Source organism: Clarias gariepinus, chromosome 14 (genome assembly GCF_024256425.1).
Source record: "Clarias gariepinus isolate MV-2021 ecotype Netherlands chromosome 14, CGAR_prim_01v2, whole genome shotgun sequence".
NCBI lineage: Eukaryota > Metazoa > Chordata > Actinopteri > Siluriformes > Clariidae > Clarias > Clarias gariepinus.
Window position 1 is genome coordinate 27,095,449 of NC_071113.1, and position 22,963 is coordinate 27,118,411.

The following is a 22,963-nucleotide window of genomic DNA, read 5'->3' on the forward strand; positions in this document are numbered from 1 at the left end:
GGAATCGCAAAAGTCATCAGAGCATGGAGAACAGAGAGCTGGCGCTTAAGAAGTGATTAGGTAATTATATAAATAACCAGTTTAAAACACTGTTTATTTCCTTTTATGCTCAGTGATCCAAATATCCAGAACACATGGCATTTCTGTAGCATTACAGCTCAGTTTAGCAGTTCACAGCTACAGAAAGAAAAAAAAAAAAAAAAAAAGGCTGAAAACTAAAATACAGGATGTTTGATTCAATTCCTGCGAGAGTCGATTCAGAGTCGCTTTCTCACTGCAGTCAAACCGAATTAGAACGAGAATCGAGAGCGCCTCAATTAAGCCCCACCCACCACATTTTCCACCAAAGTGAACCATGTGCTAGTGCATGTCTGGAACCTTTAGAGAACCACCAATGCTAAAGCCAATGCCCTCAGCATACAATAAAGCCAGCAGCAAAAACAACGACGATGACGAACTTCAATTTTGCTTTGTGACTAGTTCTTCAAAGCTATTTCGTTAATAGAAAGCATTTGAGCTGCCTGTTGCTTATGTAGTCTATTTTTTAAAGAACAAACATTTGGTTGGTTGTGATAATCCAGCCCCTGACGCAAGTGGTTCTTTGATCTAGAAATGTTGGTGCCACCATGGAAGTGTGTTTTTTCTGTCTGAGGCCTGGTGCTTTGGCTGTCTGAAAAGGACTGGTTCAAAATACGGCATCGGCTTTAAACTATCTCCAGAACCGCCTTGGTGGAAAAGGGGTATTAGACGCCCGACCAGTCTCCAACTTGGACCATTAGGTGAATAAGTTAATCACACTAAAAAGGAAAAAAACACCATTTTTGCTTTAAATTAAATGAAATGTAAATAAGTATGTACTTGCTAAATAAATGTTCAAATGTGAAGAAAGAAGATGCTTCATGCATCACGTGTGTAAAGGGCAACCAAAGGGTAAAAAAAGATTCCTTCCAAATCCTGTAGCAAAGCATGCATCACACAAAACAGTATGGTTTTTGTCATTTTTTCTGTTTAATGTATTGTAGATCTTTTTTTTTTTCTATAAAGAGGCACAAATCAGGCTTCTGAGTCACGGTGAGACTTTCAGAGAAGTGTCAGCTACGTGTGTCCAAACTGTAATACAATATTCACACAGACACACACACTCTCACATGCGCACACACAAAAACACTCTTTCCCGCACGCTCACATAAGCTACATCCGTTCGCACACTCACCTTAAAATTAAAAAGGAAAAAAAAATGTCAAGTTTTCAATGAGAAAAAAAAAACAGCAGTTATAATAAATACAGAAACTGCAAAACACCTCAAGACGGATTAATACGCATGTTTTCATAATGTGGGGATATAATAATAATAATAATAATAATAATAATAATAATGATAATCATCATGACAATAATAGTAATAATTTCCAGTTGAATTGCAGTTGAACACAGAGCGAGAACTCTCTTGATTGGCTCAGAACAGAGGACTAGATGAAGCAACAGACCAAAAAGATACCAATTCCCCAGATAAACTTAATACAGATACAGACGCACACACTCGCACAAACTCACACACACTTCATAAAGGGTCCTGCTGGATTTCTCAGTGAGCCGGATAACTTATACCAGCTTTTCCCCAAAAAAGATGCGTCACATTTTTGCACCGTCCCAGATCCTGATTCAATTCATGGAGAACGCAGATCACATCACCTGGTGCAGGTGTGTTAGGAGGCGGCAGGGTGCAAAAATGTAGCACAGAATGACTGGATCAGGATAATTATATAATTTTTTTTTCCCACTTGAGAAAATAACACGATACTCACAACTTACTGCAAAAGGTGTTTTGTAAAATAATCCATCATTCGTGTTGTCTCGGATCAGTTCCGTGGAATTAGCTATTGACCTTGCATATTAACAGCACATTTAAAAACTGACCGGAGATCAGCTCTTAAGGCTTGACTTATCCGAAGCAACTTTAGCGTCTCAAACAACCATGATTTGAATCCCACCCTATATTCCTCACACCTTTTAATAGCAGACATTTATATAACATATAAATATATTTATAATCGCTTCTTCTTTATTCGTGTTATAATGCTGTAAAGTAAACTGGCATCTTAAATGTTTTCATATGGGAGGGGAAAAAAAATAAAAAATTCATAATGGGACTCGAACACCCTTATTTAATTAACACGTGCACACACACACACTCTCGCACACACATTAGCGCAGAACCCCATCCCCTGCCCATCATTTGTGTGTTCCTAGGAAATGCCCCACCCCTTTTGATTCAGTCTCTGCCCCTTTCCCTGGCCTCTCTCTCTCGTCCCTCTCTCTCTCCCTCTCTCATGAGCCCCCCCCTCCCCCTAAACTACTGCCTGAGGTGGGCGTGGCTTACAGGTGTCAGTCTTGCAAATGGGTGGTTGGTAGATTTTTTTTTTTCCTTTTTTTTTTTTTTTTGTGTGGAATTAGTCCCGCTTTGCCCCGCCTTCGCCAAGAAGAGGCACTTAGTCGCCCAGGATGATCTTGACAAAGCTGGCCACGTCCGTCTCTTTGGAGTCGTGGTAGGTGAAAAAGGGGTGTTGCTGCACAAAAATAGGGATACAGAAAAGAACATCAGTAATTAATAAACAAAAATTTGCAAATTATTTCTTTCCTGTGCTCTGTGGTGATTAATGCGGATGAATTGACCTCTGTTAATGATATGATGCTGACACCTAGTGGTCATAATGTGGGAGTGCAGGCACAATAAAACTTTAAGTGCAGGTGTGAAAACTCACCATGAGTTCTGTGTAGTTTGGCCGCTCTTTGGAATTCTTCTTTAAGCTAAAGTAAATGAAAGGGAAGAAAAAGAAAAAATAATAACTAAATGAAACGATCTTAAATTACTTGTGCATGCGAAGCAGTCTACAGCTTTTCATTACAATAATACGTCTTTTTAATTTCTCGTACAAGATAACGATCGAAATAATTTCATGGAAGCCAAAGGTGACAGGACATCAAAAGACTTATGCAAATCAACTATTTCTGTAATATTCTATTTGTTTACGGATCTTTTAATCACGTGTGTTTGTGAATGAGGCTCTAAATATGAGCAACGTATTACAATACAAAAACCCGCGTGCTTTTAGAGAAGTTGTGGTCACGGTAACACATGCAGTCGTACAGACACAATAAACCGTCGAGAAAAGGATTATTACTTAAAATGTTTTTTACAACAAGGGGCGTTTAAGTCAAACAGGGACTTGTCCAATCATGGCTTCGGTATACTGAGAAAACTCCCAACCTTAATTGTATCCAGTCCAAGCACCAGTGAAATGTCAAGATAAGTGGAGTTTTTACTCTCATAACTGTGTTCTGTTATTCTGTACAATCAAATATCCTGGTTTGATTTGAACGCCCGTTGTAAATTTGCTCCACAGTAATATTTATTATTTAAAGCAAAGAAGGAAAAAAAAATACAATTAAATTTTAATGTTATAAATTATAAGATTATAATTATTAATTTATATGTTTACTCTCTAACAACAAGAAACGTAGTTTATTTTACCTTTTATATTTAAAAGATATTAAAGGTTACCCAGAACAATATTTTATTTTGATATTTTACGGGCCAAGTTCAAATTAATAGCATTTTTTAATCAACATTTTAGTTAAAAGATATCGCAATATACACAATAAGTGCACAGCGACATCAATTAGCATCTTATCAATATTATAACCAGGTTGGAATAGATTTAACCTTCTTTAAAAAAAAAAAAAACAGTTTAGCAAAAGAGCTTGGACTTGTAATAATAAAATCAATTTGGAGTTAAGAATTTTTTCATCCACAGTACTGAGAATGTGTTAAAATTCCTTATTTCATGCGAATCATGCATTAAAAAAAAATGCTGGAGAATTCCTTTTTTTTTTTTTTACAATCCGAAACAAGAATATTTTTTTAAATAATGCACTAGTGTATTTAATATGGTCCAATTTAAAACATATTCCATGTATTTTCTCATGAACTAACGGGCTGCAAGTTGTCATCATCGGATTATATTCAGGTTTCTTTGTCACATATCAATTAATATGGATGTAAATTACTTTTCCAATACTTATGATTCATTTCCGAGGGTATAAAACACTTGGAGACGTGCTGCTTTAGAAGATTAATCAGAAGTGTGGAGGCACGATGCAACCGAGTGATTTATTTTCCAATAACCGTGTGGCACAAAGTGTTTTATCCCTTTCCAAAAAAAAAAAAAAAAAAAAAAACACCCGCTGCTAGCACAGTGACGATCAGGAGACTCACTGCATAAACAATAAATCAACATCTCCTTACAGAAAATATCATATGATTATCACTATTGAACTTCATTCTTATGCAAATCACACTCACACTTTTTTTTTGTTTGTTTTTAAGGTAACGTTAACTGATTTAAGGTCTGCAAGTTTAGGAAGCTTTAATAAAAAGCATTAGCAAAAACAACACAAAACAAATCAAGATGATTATTGGTCCAGGATCAAAGTCAATTATGACTTTTCTAGTCAAAAATACATTTTAGGAATTAAATCATGTGTAAAGCGTGTGTAAAGCTTACCATTGTGTCGTGAAGTCCACAAACTTGGGGGAGAAGCGGTCAGCGGGGAGCTGAGGGGACGGCTCCTCCACCACCTGCTTCAGCTGCTGGAATGGCGTCCCCCAGGAGTCGTACGGGAAACGCAGTATGGCCAACTCGATCTGAACACAAACCCATTATTAACGCACGCATTCTAGAAAAAGGATTTGTGCAATGCATCTTTCATTACCAATTAGTGTATTTTGTTTACAAATGACTACAGTGATCGCGGACGAAACTGTGACTGGCACTTACGTCAAATGTGTAATGTACATGTAATAAACATGTAATGACTATCATGAATGTTAAACGATGTCTCCCGGCAACAGCCTATGAAAATGCTTTACCTGATAAAGCTTTTAATACTTACATGTCAAATAATAATTCTTAATATACCTTCATTACCAGTATCTTATCCCTCACACTAAATTTTTCGTAAGTTGGTTAATAAAAAAAAAAAAAGTGTGTAAATGATAAAATCCTGCCAAAGTTATTACAGACATTTGCATGTGTATATACTGTGCACTTTGTTCATACAGCAATGTGTAAAAGTCATGCAAGTTACTGCTGTAGAGCAAAGTCTCTGCATTCAAAAAATAAATAAGCAGAAAACAAAAATATTAATGAAAAAAAATGTCAAGAATTGGTTTGATGACCCCCTTGTTTAAAATATAGTCTCGTACAATAAGTGTAAAGAAATAAGCTGCTATGTTTTACTGCACATCCTGCAGAACCAGCTATAGACTAAGGACTTCACACCTGCTGCTTTTTTCATGCTACAAAACCCAGAAGCTTTCTTTGTGTGTGTGGTGTGTTTTTATATAATATGCTGCTTTCTTTTCTGGCCTACAGATATTTTCCTGCAAGATTTATTTTTTTATTTTTTGCTGGAATACTAATGTTTAGAAATCAGATTTTTTTATATTTGTGGACAGAGCTAATAAGTCCTAAAACAAACATGCATAAAGAAAGAAAGAAAAAAAAGGGGGGGGGGGGGGGGTTGGCGGAAACACTGGGTGCCTAAGACTTTTGCACAGCACGGCTCGGTATATGTTGGTATAAAAGCAGGCCAAAGTATAAGGACTCTGACGAGACGAGACCTGTTCAAGCTGGTTTATCATCAGATCTGAAGCCGAGTTGTGCTGCTGCTTTATTCATTACATTTACCGAAGACCTGAACCATACTGTATGCCTCAGGGCACGCATCGCACTATTTAAAGGGGACCTATTATGCAAAATTCCCTTTTTAGTCATGTTTAGATATTAGGAAGAGTTTCCCATGTGTATCGAAAGGCCAAAGAGGAAGAATTCCTGTTTCTTGTCCTTCTTTCATTTCCCTGGGAGTTTAAACGAGCCAATCAGATGTTACAACTAATGTGACCTCATATTAAAAAAAAGAAATAAATAAAAATAAAGCCCCAGACCCAGCTGGTTGTTCTGCCCTGATGTTCTCTGGTGGGGTGTAGGGTTCAGCAGCATCTCATTTACACAGAGACTGAAAAAGTTTAATGTGTAAAAAATAAATAATATAAGTCCTTTATTGAGCTTTTTAATCGGCATATAATAATAAAATAGTATTTAGAATAGTAGCTCGTTTGGACATCTTCACGGGCACTTTATGTTGTCTTTTGCATTCTTTGGTATAGTACTACGAAAGTTTGTTAATTTATGGTGTTCATTAGTTTTGTCCTGGCTAGTCTGCTAATTAGGTGTCTTAGTTACCTAGATTTTTTTTTTTTTACTTGATTTAATAAATAAATAAAATAATTAATAAATAAATAAATAAAATGTAAAATGGTGCCTAAGACTTTTGCACACAACAGCAATAAAAGGCTTGCATGTGGTGGTAAAAAGGCAGGCCAAAGTTTAATGAGTCAGACTACTCACTCCATGTGATGCTAAACATACAATATAAAAGCAGAACTTTATCGTATTCAAATTTTGCGTTTTGCTGGAAAGCTGGAGGAAACCTTTGGCACTTTCACAAATTTTGTTTTATTTTATTTGCCGCAATTTCAGTTTTTCCTTCCCCTTTTATTACCTGTTTTTCAGCCACAATTGGTAAATTATTCACTTTTTCCTTACTACTGAACTTTAAAAAAATAATAATAAGAAATCAATCAATCAATCAATGCCGAACCTCCCTGCTTTATTGGGGTTTGATTAATAGAAATGCTCAAAAGCTACTATAGAAACAGTGGTCCGTATCGAGTGCTCTGTACTGTAATAACTCGAGAAAAGAATATATTTCTGCAAAACAATTAATACCATCTAAGGTAAGTTTAAGTAGGGTAAGACATAAAAACTTTAAGGATCTGTGAATGCCATGATATTGCATAAAAGTGTACGATTTACTACAGAAGCACTCCACAAAAATGTACAGGACAGGCAGGGTAAAAATGCTGTTCCCGTACGGCACGGCACCAAGTTAAACAGCGGGTTAATGTGTGTAAAATTAACTAGTTGCAAGTTGCGTAAGGATGTGCACACATTTAAATGCATGCATGAACACCTAGAAATAGGAAATAGAGCCGTGAATAAAAGCTAGACTGTGGATACGATTATATTTTATGCTACTGAGATTATCTTTTAATTAACTTTGATTCAACAGCACTAATACTTATGGTCTGATTAGCCGCAAGCAGCAATATTTCTTACAGCCTTTAAAGTATTAAAAAACAAGTAAATAAGTAGTGAAACGCTTTCTAACATCCTGCTGATTGTTTAAATGCCATGACTCATTCAAATTCGATAATTTTTTTCCCTGACCAGCTTCTGCTCCACACTCCAGTCCAGTGGGGGGGGGGGGGGGGGGGGGGGGGCGGGTTATTGAGCCAACTGGAGTTTAGCTCAAAAAGTAAAAAAAATGTGTGTGTCTTGTATTTTGCAAGTACTTTAAAATGCTGTGGTATATTTTTCAAGTTTGATGTTTTTCACCCATATTAACCTGAATAATAATATTAAAACTGAATTCTGGAATGAAAACATTTCAATGAGTCATAAAAACATTTAGAGTAAAAAACGAAAGCAAAAGAACATTCAGTGAATAGCATAGTGATTAGTATTCATGATCATAATGTGCGTGTGCGCGTGTGTGTGTGCGAGGTATAAACCCACCATGGTGATTCCTAAACTCCAGATATCAGACTTGACGTTGTAGCCCTTCTGATTGGTCTCTGGGTTTATCCGCTCCGGCTATCAGACAGGGAGTGAAAGAAGTAAAAAAAAACAAAAAGAAGCAGAGAAAGAAGGGCGAGAAAGAGAGAGAGAGAGAGAGAGAGAGAGAGAGAGAGAGAGAGAGAGAAAGAGAAGGAGCAAGAGAGAGGGAGAAAGAGAGAGAGAAAGAGAAAAAGAGAGGGAGGGAGAGAGAGCAAGAGAGGGAGGGAGAGAGAGCAAGAGAGGGGGGAGAAATAAAGAGAGAGGGAGAGAGGAGGAGAGAGGGAGGAAGAGAAAAGCAGTGAAAAAGACAAATTAGAAGAGGAAGTAAATGATGTCACTTCAGCATGAACAAAACTCTTCCTCAGACTACAAAGAGCTTCCCTTTTCATTCACAAAGCTGTCAAGCACATGCACACACACACACACACGCACCCACACACACTTACACAAATCCCTGTATGAAGCTTCTTTTCAGCGTTAACTCGTGTAGGCTGCCTTCATACCATCGACTCGTTAAAGGAGCGGTTTGTCAATTCTACAGACTACACGCAAACACTGAACTAGAGCTACTGGAAAGTGGAAGAGCAAGGGCTGAACAGATCTGTTGTGGATGAGGGTGGAGTACATTTCTGGGCCAGAAATACACATTAACAGACGTGCACACACACACACACACTGCTTGAACACAGATTGTACGTAAACGTGAACATACAGACACCATTTCTTGCCTGTGATTCTCTACATGATATAACACGTACAGCACAAGCTGCGTCTTTAACTGGAAATGCGCAAACTTACCGCCATGTAGGGTTTACAGCCAGCGTCCATGGTTTTGGCCACAGAGTCCACCAGGTAGCCGCTGATCCCAAAGTCACACATCTTCACCTGGCCCTGCATGTTTATCAGCACGTTGGACGGTTTCACGTCTAAACGCGGAGACAGAAAGACCACGGAGAAATTCAAAACGCTGAGAAAATCTAAAACTGGTGATCTGGTATGAATTTGGCATTAACTACAGTAAACCCTTGAGTACATTTTCAGAGACTTTTTTTTCCTTCTTTTTCCGCTAAGCACAATGTCCTCTTCTTTGAAGACGATGTGTCATTTTGTTATTTATCACAAGAACCACCTGGGGTTATGGTTACGGATTAGGATTTAAAAATAATCAAGATATATTTTCAAAACAAATTAAGCTTTTTTTTTTTTTTTTTTCAGACTGGAACTTGAAGAAGACTAAAATCTGCAAGTGGTCTATTAAATACTGTACATAAATCTGTGTATGACTTTCTTCTCTCCGCACCAATAAAAGGGCTGGAATTGACCTGATCTTGCCAAAAAGTCTCCTTTTAAACTTACATAATACAGAACAAAATATGAATTTTGCACAAGTGACATAACTGACAACATTACGGGTTTAATTAAATGTTTTCAATTAAATTGAACTTTATCGAAGCAGTTCAATTTTATATATATACAGTGGTGTGAAAAACTATTTGCCCCATTCCTGATTTCTTATTCTTTTGCATGTTTGTCACACAAAATGTTTCTGATCATTTAACACATTTAACTATTAGTCAAAGATAACACAAGTAAACACAAAATGCAGTTTTTACATGATGGTTTTTATTATTTCGGGAGAAAAAAATCCAAACCTACACAGCCCTGTGTGAAAAAGTAATTGCCCCCTGAACCTAATAACTGGTTGGGCCACCCTTAGCAGCAATAACTGCAATCAAGTGTTTGCAATAACTTGCAACGAGTCTTTTACAGCGCTCTGGATTTTGGCCCACTCATCTTTGCAGAATTGTTGTAATTCAGCTTTATTTGAGGGTTTTCTAGCATGAACCGCCTTTTTAAGGTCATTCCACTACATCTCAATAAGATTCAGGTCAGGACTTTGACTAGGCCACTCCAAAGTCTTTATTTTGTTTTTCTTTACCCATTCAGAGGTGGATTTGCTGGTGTGTTTTGGGTCATTGTCCTGCTGCAGCACCCAAGATCGCTTCAGCTTGAGTTGACGAACAGATGGCCAGACATTCTCCTTCAGGATTTTTTGGTAGACAGTAGAATTCATGGTTCCATCTATCACAGCAAGCCTTCCAGGTCCTGAAGCAGCAAAACAACCCCAGACCATCACACTACCACCACCATATTTTAATGTTGGAATGAAGTTCTTTTTCTGAAATGCTGTTACTTTTACGCCAGATTTAACAGGACACGCACCTTCCAAAAGGTTCAACTTTTGTCTCGTTGGTCCAAAAGGTATTTTCCCAAAAGTCTTGGCAATCATTGAGATGTTTTTTTTAGCAAAATTGAGATGAGCCTTAATGTTCTTTTTGCTTAAAAGTGGTTTGTGCCTTGGAAATCTGCCATGCAGGCCGTTTTTGCCCAGTCTCTTTCTTATAGTGGAGTCGTGAACACTGACCTTAATTGAGGCAAGTGAGGCCTGCAGTTCTTTAGATGTTGTCCTGGGGTCTTTTGTGGCCTCTCGGATGAGTTGTCTCTGCGCTCTTGGGGTAATTTTGGTTGGCCGGCCACTCCTGGGAAGGTTCACCACTGTTCCATGTTTTTGCCATTTGTGGATAATGGCTCTCACTGTGGTTCGCTGGAGTCCCAAAGCTTTAGAAATGGCTTTATAACCTTTACCAGACTGATAGATCTCAATTACTTTTGTTCTCATTTGTTCCTGAATTTCTTTGGATCTTGGCATGATGTCTAGCTTTTGAGGTGCTTTTGGTCTACTTCTCTGTGTCAGGTAGCTCCTATTTAAGTGATTTCTTGATTGAAACAGGTGTGGCAGTAATCAGGCCTGGGGGTGACTACAGAAATTGAACTCAGGGGTGATAAACCACAGTTAAGTTATTTTTTAACAAGGGGGCAATCACTTTTTCACACAGGGCCATGTAGATTTGGAGTTTTTTTTTCTCCCTTAATAACGTAAACCTTCATTTAAAAACTGCATTTGTGTTCAATTATGTTATCTTTGACTAATAGTTAACGGTTTTTGATGAGCAGAAACATTTAAGTGTGACAAACATGCAAAAGAATAAGAAATCAGGAAGGGGGCAAATAGTTTTTCACACCACTGTATCCCACTTTTCAGTAACAGCCAGGGTTTTTAACTGGAAGCTGCTGCCTGCCTGATGATTACTGTAAAACTCCACCTACACCCACACCCACCAGTTTACACCGTGACTGCACTGCTTGATTGTAGATTTGCTGACTGGGGCAAGAATGCGAGCAGCATTTCTAATGACTATTTCCATTAATACTGTTTGTAAAGGCTGAGGTTTTACACTTCATTCTTCATTAAACTTTTACTGCTTGGGTTGCAAAAAGTGCCATTTTACAAAGAAAAATGTGTGTGGCGTTGCATGCTTAATAAATAAAAGTAACTTTATTAAAGGTGATGTGAACTGAACACACTCAGGTCCATAAGTATTTGGACACCACCTCTGTACACAGCTGCAATGTATTTAAAGCAAGGAATCAATAATTATGATGCAACTGACTGCGAAGATTGGGATCTACAAGAGTTGTTCATGTCAAACTGGGACTTTTGATTGTGCACATCAACAGTTATGAGAGTTAAAAAATCCCTTTATTTCTATTTTTATTGCTTGGATACCATCAAGGTAGAACGTTCTCTCGGCATGCCGGAGCTATGATCGCCTTCTTGACATCTAAAACGTTAGCAGGAACTACTTTAAATGGCCCACACATGTAGAAATGGCTTGAGGCAAGGGCAGGACTGTACAGGTGATGTGCCAATAACTCCCAGCTGAGTCCTCATAATAAGCAAATAATCCTCGTGAATGACTGTGTACAGTTCCCACAGACAAACACGTGTTTTCCGCAACAAGTTGGTGACAAGTTAACTTTTGCTTTTCAAGGATCAGGCTTCCCGCTTTCTGAACGTTCACGGAAAACCACATGCAGTGTGCTCCGAGCCACCTCAGCCAGGATCGTCATGCACAGACGTACGAGCCTCTTTAAAACGTTTCCACCGCCCAAATATTTTACTGCAGCTTGAAGTCTTCTGTAAATGTCAATTTGTTCACAAGATATTAAGTCCCAGTTTGACACGAACACTTTCCATATATTAAAACAAATAGGACTGTCCATCTGTAGAAATGTTACACCTGAATTTAAAGTAAATAACTACCAATGTGACTAGAAACAGAACATATATAAAAAAAAAAAAAACATAATTAATATCTAAAATACCAAATAATATTAATGTTACGAACAAGTATAAAAAAAAAAAAAAAAAAAAAAATATATATATATATATATATATATATATATATATATATAATAAAAAAATAAAATACTAATAAAAATAAAAGAAATTTCCAATAAAAAAAAATCTTATTTTGAAAACTGCAGCAGATAAAGCAAGTGGTTTTTGTACATTTAAATGATGTACTGGTATCATCGCAGCTTTTCCTATAACAGCTATAAAACGACTATCCATAAATGTGGACGATAAGATACTAGACTGTATTTCCCTATATTTTTAGTTAGAAGTGTTAAAAAAAGAATATTTTTTAAGGCATATAAAAAAAAAACGCACTTGTTTTGTGTGTATGTGCGTGTGTGTGGAAGGGTTAATTTGTCATGTTATAAAAACTGTTTTGACTGAAAAATGTTTTTAACATAATTTTTTAACAGTTTAGCCATTAAAATGAGGGAAAAAATCTACATATGTAATGTATATGTGTAATGAGAAACTACGATTTGTTTATAAAAAAAAAAAAATCAAAGATCACAAAGCTACAATTAAAAGGTTGTGTAAAAACTGCTGTAATGAAAAACGTGCGTGAAAGAAAAATAAGACCTCTGCTGAAAAGACCTCTATATAACTGAAATCATGAAAAACTGATAGCGATGGAGAATATGTTAATTTTAGGAAACCAGAGGCATCTAAATGGAAGTTCAGAGCTGGACTTAATTCACAAAGACAGACAGACAGGGAGACAGACAGACAGGGAGACAGACAGACAGGGAGACAGACAGACAGGGAGACAGACAGACAGGGAGACAGACAGACAGGGAGACAGACAGACATGCTGCTGATTCTCACCTCGGTGGATCACTGAAAGTTTGCTGTGCAGGTGTTCCAGGGCTTTCACAATCTGCAACAGGAAACAAGATTCAGTGCAACAGATACATTTATTTCCTGAATGTGGAGGTCAGTAATTGTGTTTAATGGACACGGCTATGCGCAGGAGTGGGGAATGGAAACAGAGGAAGTCCATTTGTAATTTGACAAAGGAAAACAGGAAATATCTTATTTCTACAGCCTCATTGCTGCCAAACATTTATTTCCACTGTTAGCTGGGAAGGAAAATAAAATGATCTAAAATATAAAATTAAAAGTAAATATGTATAATATAAAAATATAATCTGTGGCAGATGGCTACATTGTGGGGGAAAAAAAAAAAAGAACGATGACACTTCTATTATACACTTCTATTATACACAATAAATATAAAGGGTTGTTCAAGTCAAACCGGGACTTCTGATTGTACAGAATAAAAGAACATTTTTATAAGAGTATAATCTCCGTTTATGTCTCTATATAATCTCCTGCTACACTAATGCAGTTATCCCAGTGTTTCACTAGTGCTTGGACACCATCAACGTAGTAAGTTCTCAGTACGCAAGAGACATGATCAAACTGTCTGATTCACGTCTAAAACGCTTGCCTCCCAGGAACTCCTTTAATGTCCCAAACATGTTAAAATAGCTTGGGGCAAGGTCAGGATTGTATGGGGGCTGTGACTAACACCCAGCCGAGTTCCTGTAATGTGCAAGTAGTGTTAATGAATGATTGTGTGTACATTTAACACAGACGGATAGTCATTTCTGCAAACTGGAAACAAGTTATTCTGCGCTTTGTAAGAATTGGGCGTAGCACTCACTGAATTAGATAGATAAACTCAGGAGATTATTGCAGACTATTGCTAATAATTTATTTCATTAGCTCACCCCAGAACCTGTAATGTGTCATAAAATATGCAGTGTGGCATGATTTATGACAATATTACATAATGCACTTATATTACATTATATAATCATTATCCGGCCGAGCCCTTAATCCCTTGATGTACAGAAAGGGAAATCAGTACCAGCAATCTGAGACCCATCCAAACCGTCTTCCTGTCGGTCTCACTGCTACAGACTTCCCATATTACTCAACACAACCATCTCCGTTCTGTCACCCGAGCGCTCGAGACAAGCTGTTTTTATTCTCACTTACACATACAGTACCATAAGGTTATGTAATGCATACAAGCCAACACTTACTGTAATTCTCTCTTCAAAAAACAGAACACCAGATTCCAAGCTACACTGGTGACTAAATGTGTACAAATCCACATGTATATTTATTCTTAATTATGAATATAAAAGAAAAGTGATTCTTAAAGTCAAAACGTGATCGCCCCATGACGTTCCTCTACATGTCAAAAAGTACAAGAGATGCACCAGTAAAGATTTATTAAATTTATAGGATGTTATTTGTATTTTGTATGTACTTATATTTGTGCTTTATTTGGGCTTTGCAAAAGCACTTTTAATTCAAACTTTATTTCGACCTTTAATTGAATGAATGATTTTTTTTTTTAAAGTTTAATTTATCCACCGTTTTGTTGGAAATACAGATTAAAGACTAAAGTTCCACAGACTACTTTAAGCCAGAAGAAAATTTCTCTGCTTGTATTTTTGTTAAATTCATCATTGTTTTTTTTTTGTAAATCATTTAATTTTGCATTTATTGTTGTTTTGCTAATGTTAACCACTTGCTCTTTTCTATTGCACCAATTTATCTCTCACTTAAAAAAAAAAAAAAAAAAAAATTTACTAAAATGTTAAAAGGTTAGAGCAAGTCTGTGCCAATAATACAAGAGTTATATGATATTCAACATGAACTTGTTATGGTAAATGTGCCAAAATATTATGACTACAACTTCACTTTTTGGATAGAGGGTGCCTGAATAAACAGTTTTATTTAAGTTTTTGCTGATGGCTTGATATCAAGTGGCATTGCAAGCATTCTTTGTAGTCATATCTCAAAACGATTCGATAATTCCTTTTACTGCAGACAGAACGACTTTTCTGACTAAATGAATAATACAGTTACAAGTACAAAATTAAGGAAATGCACTACTATCAGTGTTAAAAAAGAAAAAAGAAAAAAAAAGAAGAAAAGCATTTCGTTTTAACCGGTTAAATTGTTTCATAGATCAATATGAGACATTATTCTGTTAAGTTAATTGCATAAAATTTAGGAAAACTCCCTAGAAAGTACTCCATCATCAGATTGAACTTGATTATTACTTTGTTTTTAAAGATGCATTTATTTGGCTTACATTATCAAATTTTACACCCCTCTAAACTTTGAACAAATAAGCCGTAAAAATATAAGTGCAAAGTTATGTAATAAATGCAATGCAGACACTTTTTATTTACTTATGAAAATTAATTTAAACAAATTTTAGTCTTTCACGCTGCTGTTCTATGTGAGCTCTACTTAATGTTTAGTGCTATTAAGTCCATTCTTTGCAGAAACTGTTATAGTGGTACCTCGGCATACGACCTTACAAATTTTCGCCTTTTTCACAATTTTGCAATAAATTTGACTTGGAATACAAAGGATTATCAGCATGCTTAGACCAAGTCGTGCTCACGTCCGAGAGCGGTTCAAAACATGTTTGCGTCAGTGGAAAGCTAAGCGAAGTGAGTTTACGTATTTTTTGTGAATTTTTCGCATTTTGTTTAAGATTTAGTAAAGACATAGCACCATGGGTCCCAAGAATGTTAGCAAAGACAATAGCAAAAACAAAAGGGCGTCACTTTCAGTTTGGTTTTTGAAGCAGCCAGTGTCAAGAGGAATCATCATTTAAAATTAATGTCCATTAATTTCATATTGTACATAATTTACATGTCTTTTACAAACGTTTTAATTGCTTTTATCTGTAAAAATATGATTTATAGTTATGGAAATTAGTAATATTGGTAATATTTCTGGGTGGCTGGAACAGATTACCTGCATTTACATTGTTTCCTATAAGAAAGTGAGTTTCACAATACGAAATTCCGTTTCTAGAACAGATTCGTATGCCAAGGTACCACTGTATTGTGCGCTTTATTTATTTATTTATTTTTTTTTTATCTTTCTTTTCAACTCAGCCATGTTTTTTTTTTCTTATCAGGTATTAGAATGAGTCCTAGACATGAGAGACTAGGCCTAGACTAAAGCACACATTTTAAAAATAGTTGGAAGTGTGCGAAAAAAACATTTTTTTTTTAGGCATATTCAAAAAATAACCAAGGCACTTGTTTTGTGTGTATGTGCACGTGTGTGGGAGGGTTAATTTGTCACGTTATAAAAATTGTTTTGACTGAAAAATGTTTTTAACATAATTTTAAACAGTTTGGCCATTAAAATGCTTAGACATTATTTACTGTGACTCAGATAAAATATAAGCTGATTACATCTTTAATATGGCAGAATCAAAACAGTTATTAAGTGACTGAAGCACAGACTTTGAACATAAAAGGGCAATCAGATTTTGTATTTGCATTCTCATTTTGCCAGCCATTGTAAGTACAGTATATTACTGGGCCAGAAAAAATGCAAATAAAGGTTTTGCAAATCTGGATAATGTCTCAAATTCCTAAGCATGCTTATAATGAAAATACAATTACAATTTAAGCAGTTTCCCTCTGGGATTAATAAAGTTCTTTAAATCTTGACATAATAATAATGATAAATTATCTTCTAATTAGCATTTGATCCTAAATAAGGTCTGCCTAGAGCTGCATTCACATAAATTGATTTACAGGGTAACTGAATGTTTAGGGACTTTAACTCCTCTTGGCATAACAGTGTATATGTCGTATGACTAATACAATATAGAGACAATTCTTGTGTAAGATACTCACCGAGACGGCAGTCTTGCCCAGGATGTCCTCCGGGATGGTCATACCTTTCTCATGGACCTGCTTGTAAAACTTATCCAGTGAGGTGTCCATCAGCTCCATACAGATCCACACGTCACCCTGGCAACACAGAATTCATCAAACCAGATGAGATGGGCAAAAAGTGCCAAGACAAATGCATATTCCAATATAAGACTCTTGAAAAATGTGTGTGCATATTACATAATGTGAACACTAGAATGATTCTCAAAATATAACTCTTCAGAAATAAGCTTCATTCTGATTTTTATTTTCCTACAAACTGGAAACACTGGATAAATATCTTGAATACCGATATTTAGGGTATTATCAACCCCTATAATTATTCCAGAGCTTTCTAGGAACAGTACATAGTGCACATAATTTATCAGGAAATCAACTTAAAAAATATATATACAAAGGAAGAAAGGGTCTCTAAGAAATGTTGCAGCTGTGTGTAAAAAATGTATACTAGATTAAATTTACAGATAGAATTTAATTGAATGAAATAGAATTTCTTAAAAGCAACTTTCAATTTCACAAACTTGTTGAAAGGAAATCTTTAATACACAAACCAAAACTCTCAGTACCTGAGAAACCGTTTTCCATTCACGGGTTTCCCCTATTATTACTGAGGGCAGTGAGCTTTAGATATCTGTAACTGCTTCGTTTCTTAGAACTATAGGCCACTAATTTGAAGAAAAAGGCGAATTTTTTTGCGCTTTCAGCAGTACAAGGTAAATTTATTAAAACTGAGTTTTACTATAGCTGTAGCCATTATTTATAATTAAATAAAGTTCAAATTTTACATTTTTGTACATGAAATAATAAGTTACTGGTAAACTCAAGTTATAAGTTATAATGAAACTATAAGTTACTTTAACACCCTAAGTTTTCATAGGGCTATAAGTTACTGTTGACACTAAAACATGTAAAGACCGTCACTGTAGGACTAAAATGTTACTGTAAGACTATAAGTTATTAATACTGTGAGAGCATGAGAGCGTTCGCATTAGTTAAATTGTTGGTTACTATAATACTGTTACAGTGAGAGTAGGTTACTATTAAACTATTACTGTGTCCATGTGAGTGTTAAAGTGAGATACTCTTAAACTAAGTTATAATAATTACTATTGCTAATTAAATACAATAAGATTTTGACAAGACACTAAGGTGCTGTAAAACAAAGATATTGTTCAGCTCAAGTTACTTTGAAACTAAGTTAATGTAAAACCTTTACCGTAAAAACATAAGTTTTTAAGTATTTAAGTTACTGGAGAACTAAGCTACATTTAGGTACATATAGGTTACTGTAAAACTAAGCGACAGTCAGTCAGTTACTATTATAGTTGTGTTAATGTTAAAGTGCAAGTTACAATAACACCAAGTTACTACAAGCTTAAGTTATCAATAGACCAAGTTACTGTAAAATTTTAAGCTGTGCTGCGTTACACAAACTGCAAGTTTATTATAATACTTTAATTTGAGAACAAAAGTGTTTAGGATTCTGATAAACTGTTGGTTACTGTAATACTAAGTTAAAATAAGACGAAGTTAATGTTTAAGTATTACTGCGAGACCATACGCTAAAGTTTCATTGTACATTACCATTAATAGTAAGTTATAATAAGTTATAATAAAAACCAACATAGTGTTAAACTGTAGGTTACTGGTATACAAAAACTATGTTACAGTAATACTAAATGTAACAAAGATATTACTAAGTTAAACTTACACTGACATTTTATTTCACATTAATTAACTCTAAATATTTTTCTGTCACCTTGACAAAGCAAAGGCATCAGCCAAAAGATTACTAACATGAGTGTGACTCTTAACACTTATCATTATATCTAACCTCAAAATCCCATCGCTGTAGGCCTGCAAGACTAGGGATGGGCGATACATCGAAAAGTAATCGAAATCAACATTCAGAACCTATAATCGATCAAATTTTCCCACCTCGATTATTTTGATTACTTTCCCTTTAAAAACACTACCGCGTGTGGAGTCACGTGACCTTGCTCTGTTACGTTACAGTATTCCGTCGAGCATGGAGAGCTTAAACACTAAGACAACTGAGCAACAAGAGCAGCTCGTACCAAAGAAAAACGCAGTCTCCGTTGTTTGGACACATTTTGGCTTCAGTAAGGATGACATCGAACAAAATGAAGTCAGATATAGACACTGTAGAAAAACAGTTTCGACGCCCAATGGTAACACCTTTTAGGCCAAATCGCCCAGCCCTATGTAAGACTATAAGTTACTGTTGTTAAGTTGTGTGAGAGCACGAGTTAGCGTCTGTGTAACTTACCGCTATACTAGATGTCAGTGAAACTAAGTCACTGTTAAACTATTCCTCCGAGATCATGTGTTAGTGTTAAAGTCAGAGTTACTGTTAAATTGTAGGTTATAATAATACCTACAATATAATACTTACAATAAGTTACTGGAGGTTAAAAATAAAAAATTTAAACTGCGAGACTCTTATGCCAAAATTACACTAATGCATATATCTAGTGCATATTAATCAAAACGACAAATACAAAATTTCTAAAATACAAGTTTCATTTGAATACAAGATATATTGGAGGTAATTACAGTTCGGATGAGGTCTCAGACAACCAATTTGCTATTAAGCGGATTGTAATTATCAGCTAGATTTCCATGTAAATAAAAGTATTCGGTGACTCATGTAAAAATGACGAGGTTTATTTCCAAAAAGCTCACCTCTGTAATGATCTCTGATGACTAGTTTGATCTTTATAATCATGTACATAATGCTAAATAGGGAACTGCAAAAATATGGTATGTTTATTAATTAATTAACAGTAATTTTTATTACTGTTTATTTATTGTTTTTGCTATTGCTTCGTAACCTTTTTCTGCATTTCAGCAATATAATCTGTGTAATTTATTTACTGTGCAGTACTTTTTTTTATCATGTTTTAGTAGTTGAAATAAAGTCTGCTGTGTGAAAGTTGTCCAGTCTGCTATTTCTTATTTAGATTTTGTGATGAACTACAATGTGTTTATAGCTACCTCTCTGAACAGCGCGCCGTAGAATGTCACTGTGAAAAAGCAGTCCACCGTCCTCATTGAAATATCCAGATCCATCAGCAGCCGCTTTTGCTCCTGGCTGTTCACCGTCGCCCTGATTCTCTGGGAACACATGCATAAAATTCAAAGGTCACATAAGATGATTGGACAGACGTATGAAATATTGCTGCAAAGAGAGAAAAAACAATTAGGACTATGTCAGTTAGCGCTAACTGGTCAGTAATGAGCTCAGAAAGTCGACATCGGTGCAGCTCTAACCTTTACAGCCATGATTATGCCACTGGGCACGTGCCGCATCTTGTCCACCACTCCATATGCTCCCCTACCCAGCTCTCCGATCGGCTCCAGGTCATCTGCCTTCACTTCGAAATTCTACACAAAAAAAAAAAAAAAACAACACTTTATTTAGAATGACTCAACGAATCCAAGATACACTTAAAAAATAAAAAAAAAAGACACTAACAGATGACCATGAAGGAGACAGAACACAGATAAAGGATATTCTGGTTTTAAATAGTATTAATAAAAAGAAAACGTGTGGCTGTTCCAGGAGTGACTCCAGCTCTCGTGGGTGGTGAAAGAGCTCAAGCTTGTTCCTGCCTGCTGCTACTTGCTCTAACTGGTTAACGCCAGAAAGAGCTTGAACCTGAAGGCCACAAAAGCACAGCGTTCGGTAATCCGAGACCCTTTCAGCCCCTGCCCCCCTCATAAAATCCAACCGGCCTTTATCGGACAACCACAATTAAAGCGACATTAAATTGCCGTGACTTTAAAAAAAAAAAAAAAAAAAAAGAAGCCACCAGCTCTGCCAATGGAAAATTCCACTTACTTGACGAGTATAAAAAAATATTTTTACAGCTCAGGAGGCAGTAAAGCACATTCCTGTCTGCCTGCAATCAGTAGGATTCGATTGAGTTATAAAGTGCGCTGGGCCGTTCTTCAGGGCTCAGGGGGCAATTAATTGAGCCAAGCATTTAGAGGCGCTCCGTCAGAACCTTACATCACCAGGCATACAACAACGCATGTTATGAAATATGTTCTTACATATTCCCAGCTTGTAAACCATCACGGGATAAGAGCGCAAGTCTCAAGGATATAAAATTGTCCAAAAACATTGTGTTTTTTAGTACACACATAAGCACCAACTACAGCCACAGAAAAACTAAAAAAATATTCAATAAAAAATTCCTTACAGGAATTACATGATGTCTACACTATTACTGATTTAAATGTTTAAATTAATGTCATTTAAGACTCTAAATATAAAAACTTAAAATCTCGCAAAAAAAAACAAAAAAACAATTATACATAAATAACTATAACTGTATTAAACAGTATTACAATTGACCATAAATTGTTTTTTAAATAATAATAATAATAACTAGAGGATACGAGGGACAGGAATCATCAGGGGTCATCTGATACGATATCACGATACCCAGGTGCAGATTCAATTTGGAGTGCGATTCTGTAAGTATCGTTTTTTTTGTTTTTTAACAGATTTTGTTACAATTCTAGACAAATCATCTCCTGAGATGCTGTGCTGTATGAATAATTTAAATAAAAAAAACTGGCGGCATTTTACCATGTTAAATGCAAATATATCAACTAAAAAAAATAATAATGTGGTGATATACGTATTGCCACATGAATCGTGATACATTACCTTCATCTCTAATGCATTAAAATCAAAATGACAAAAACACAAAGTTTAATATGAATACAAGATCTTTTAAGAGATATATTAGAGTCAACTCCAGATTTGATGAGGTCTCAAATAACCAATTCGCTATTAAGTTGATTATAATTACCTGCTAAGTTTCCACCTAAATCAAAGGATTTGGTGCCTCAAGTAAAAATTACATGGTTTATTTCCAAAAAGCTTACCTTTGTAATGAAAAACCTTCATTATTACTAGTTTGATTGTTAGAATCATGGCGGTAATACTAAACAGGGAATTGCTAACAAATATGGCCTTTTTTTTATTATTTTCTTAAAAAAAAAAAAAGTTATGCATTAGTACATCATTCATTGCTTAGTAACCTTTTTCTGCATTTCAGAAATATAATCTTTGTAGTTTATTTACTGTGCCAGGATTGTATTAATTATTTTTTATAATAATTTTGCTGTTACATTCCTGTCCTATTCTTATTTCTACATTAACAATTTATTAAATATATTTTTTTATAATGCTGATAAATTACTCCATTCTTTGAATATTTTGCTAAATTATTCATTGCTCTACTTTGTTAAATTGTATAACTCCATTGATTTCCAAAAATTTTGTAATATTACTTTTCCATTAAATTATATTACTATTATATTACATTATTATATAACTATACAAAGGGGGAAAAAGTATTTGTGATCTTTTGTATTCAGAAGGCTAAATACATACATACATATATACATACAAACATACATAAATAATATATATAATTTGCAAAAAAAAAATATCATAGCAGTATAAAGAACAAATAAATCAAGTAAATGCATCATAATGGAAAAGCTTTAAAGCTTGTTTTTTCCTTTAATTTTCTAAAAAGGGACAGATTGAGTAACAGGACAGAGACGGACTGAGAGCAGGAGTCCTACCTTCTCTCCAATGGTAACGCACGCTTTTGAATCCAGGTCTCTCGGGGGTCTGAAGAGGAAAAAAAAAAAAAAAAATGTAATCTTATTTAAGGAGGTTAGTCATCTTTAATCACACCCTAACGGTCACTTGAAGTCAGTATATATATATATATATATATATATATATATATATATATATACACATATACATATACACACACACACACACACTGACTTCATCTTGCATCCTGAATCATTTCTTTATAACTGTAAAGCTACGCGAAGACTTTAAAATGCAGGTGTGTTTGGGTGGGACCGGTCAAATTTAAACCGCAACCACACGACTGGAGATAAGAATTAAGGGGAGTGCTTACGTAGCAGCGGCTGGTTGCTGCTCAAACGCCTCCTTAGGGAGCTTGGGCAGCTTCTTCTTAGCTGCACACAGAGAAAGACAGAAAGAAAGCAACATTAGGAAGGAAATATTAAAAAGGTACCTTGCAAACCAGTGCAAACAAAGATGCTGTAGTTTTATTTGAACTGACTGGACATGCACAAGAAGGACAGAAATGAGACGCTCCCCAGAATGACTCTCGAGCTCAGGAACCGCGAGAGCACTTACA

General features: G+C 35.5%; 1 protein-coding gene across 3 annotated transcripts in view; it reads right to left on the bottom strand.

Annotated features, from left to right (window-relative positions):
* Nucleotides 1-986: 986 nt before the first annotated feature.
* Nucleotides 987-22,963, bottom strand: part of map2k6 (mitogen-activated protein kinase kinase 6) — a 42,333-nt gene continuing 20,356 nt past the window's right edge. For all 3 annotated transcript variants that reach the window (XM_053511004.1, XM_053511003.1, XM_053511005.1), the window contains exons 2-12: nucleotides 22,718-22,778; nucleotides 22,365-22,413; nucleotides 20,028-20,141; nucleotides 19,752-19,871; nucleotides 16,695-16,811; nucleotides 12,829-12,880; nucleotides 8,541-8,668; nucleotides 7,701-7,778; nucleotides 4,566-4,705; nucleotides 2,763-2,808; nucleotides 987-2,567 (exon numbers count right to left, since the gene is read on the bottom strand). In XM_053511004.1, the coding sequence (XP_053366979.1) occupies nucleotides 2,490-2,567; nucleotides 2,763-2,808; nucleotides 4,566-4,705; nucleotides 7,701-7,778; nucleotides 8,541-8,668; nucleotides 12,829-12,880; nucleotides 16,695-16,811; nucleotides 19,752-19,871; nucleotides 20,028-20,141; nucleotides 22,365-22,413; nucleotides 22,718-22,778 (983 nt within the window). In that variant the 3' untranslated portion in view covers nucleotides 987-2,489. The remainder of the gene's footprint in view (nucleotides 2,568-2,762; nucleotides 2,809-4,565; nucleotides 4,706-7,700; nucleotides 7,779-8,540; nucleotides 8,669-12,828; nucleotides 12,881-16,694; nucleotides 16,812-19,751; nucleotides 19,872-20,027; nucleotides 20,142-22,364; nucleotides 22,414-22,717; nucleotides 22,779-22,963) is intronic.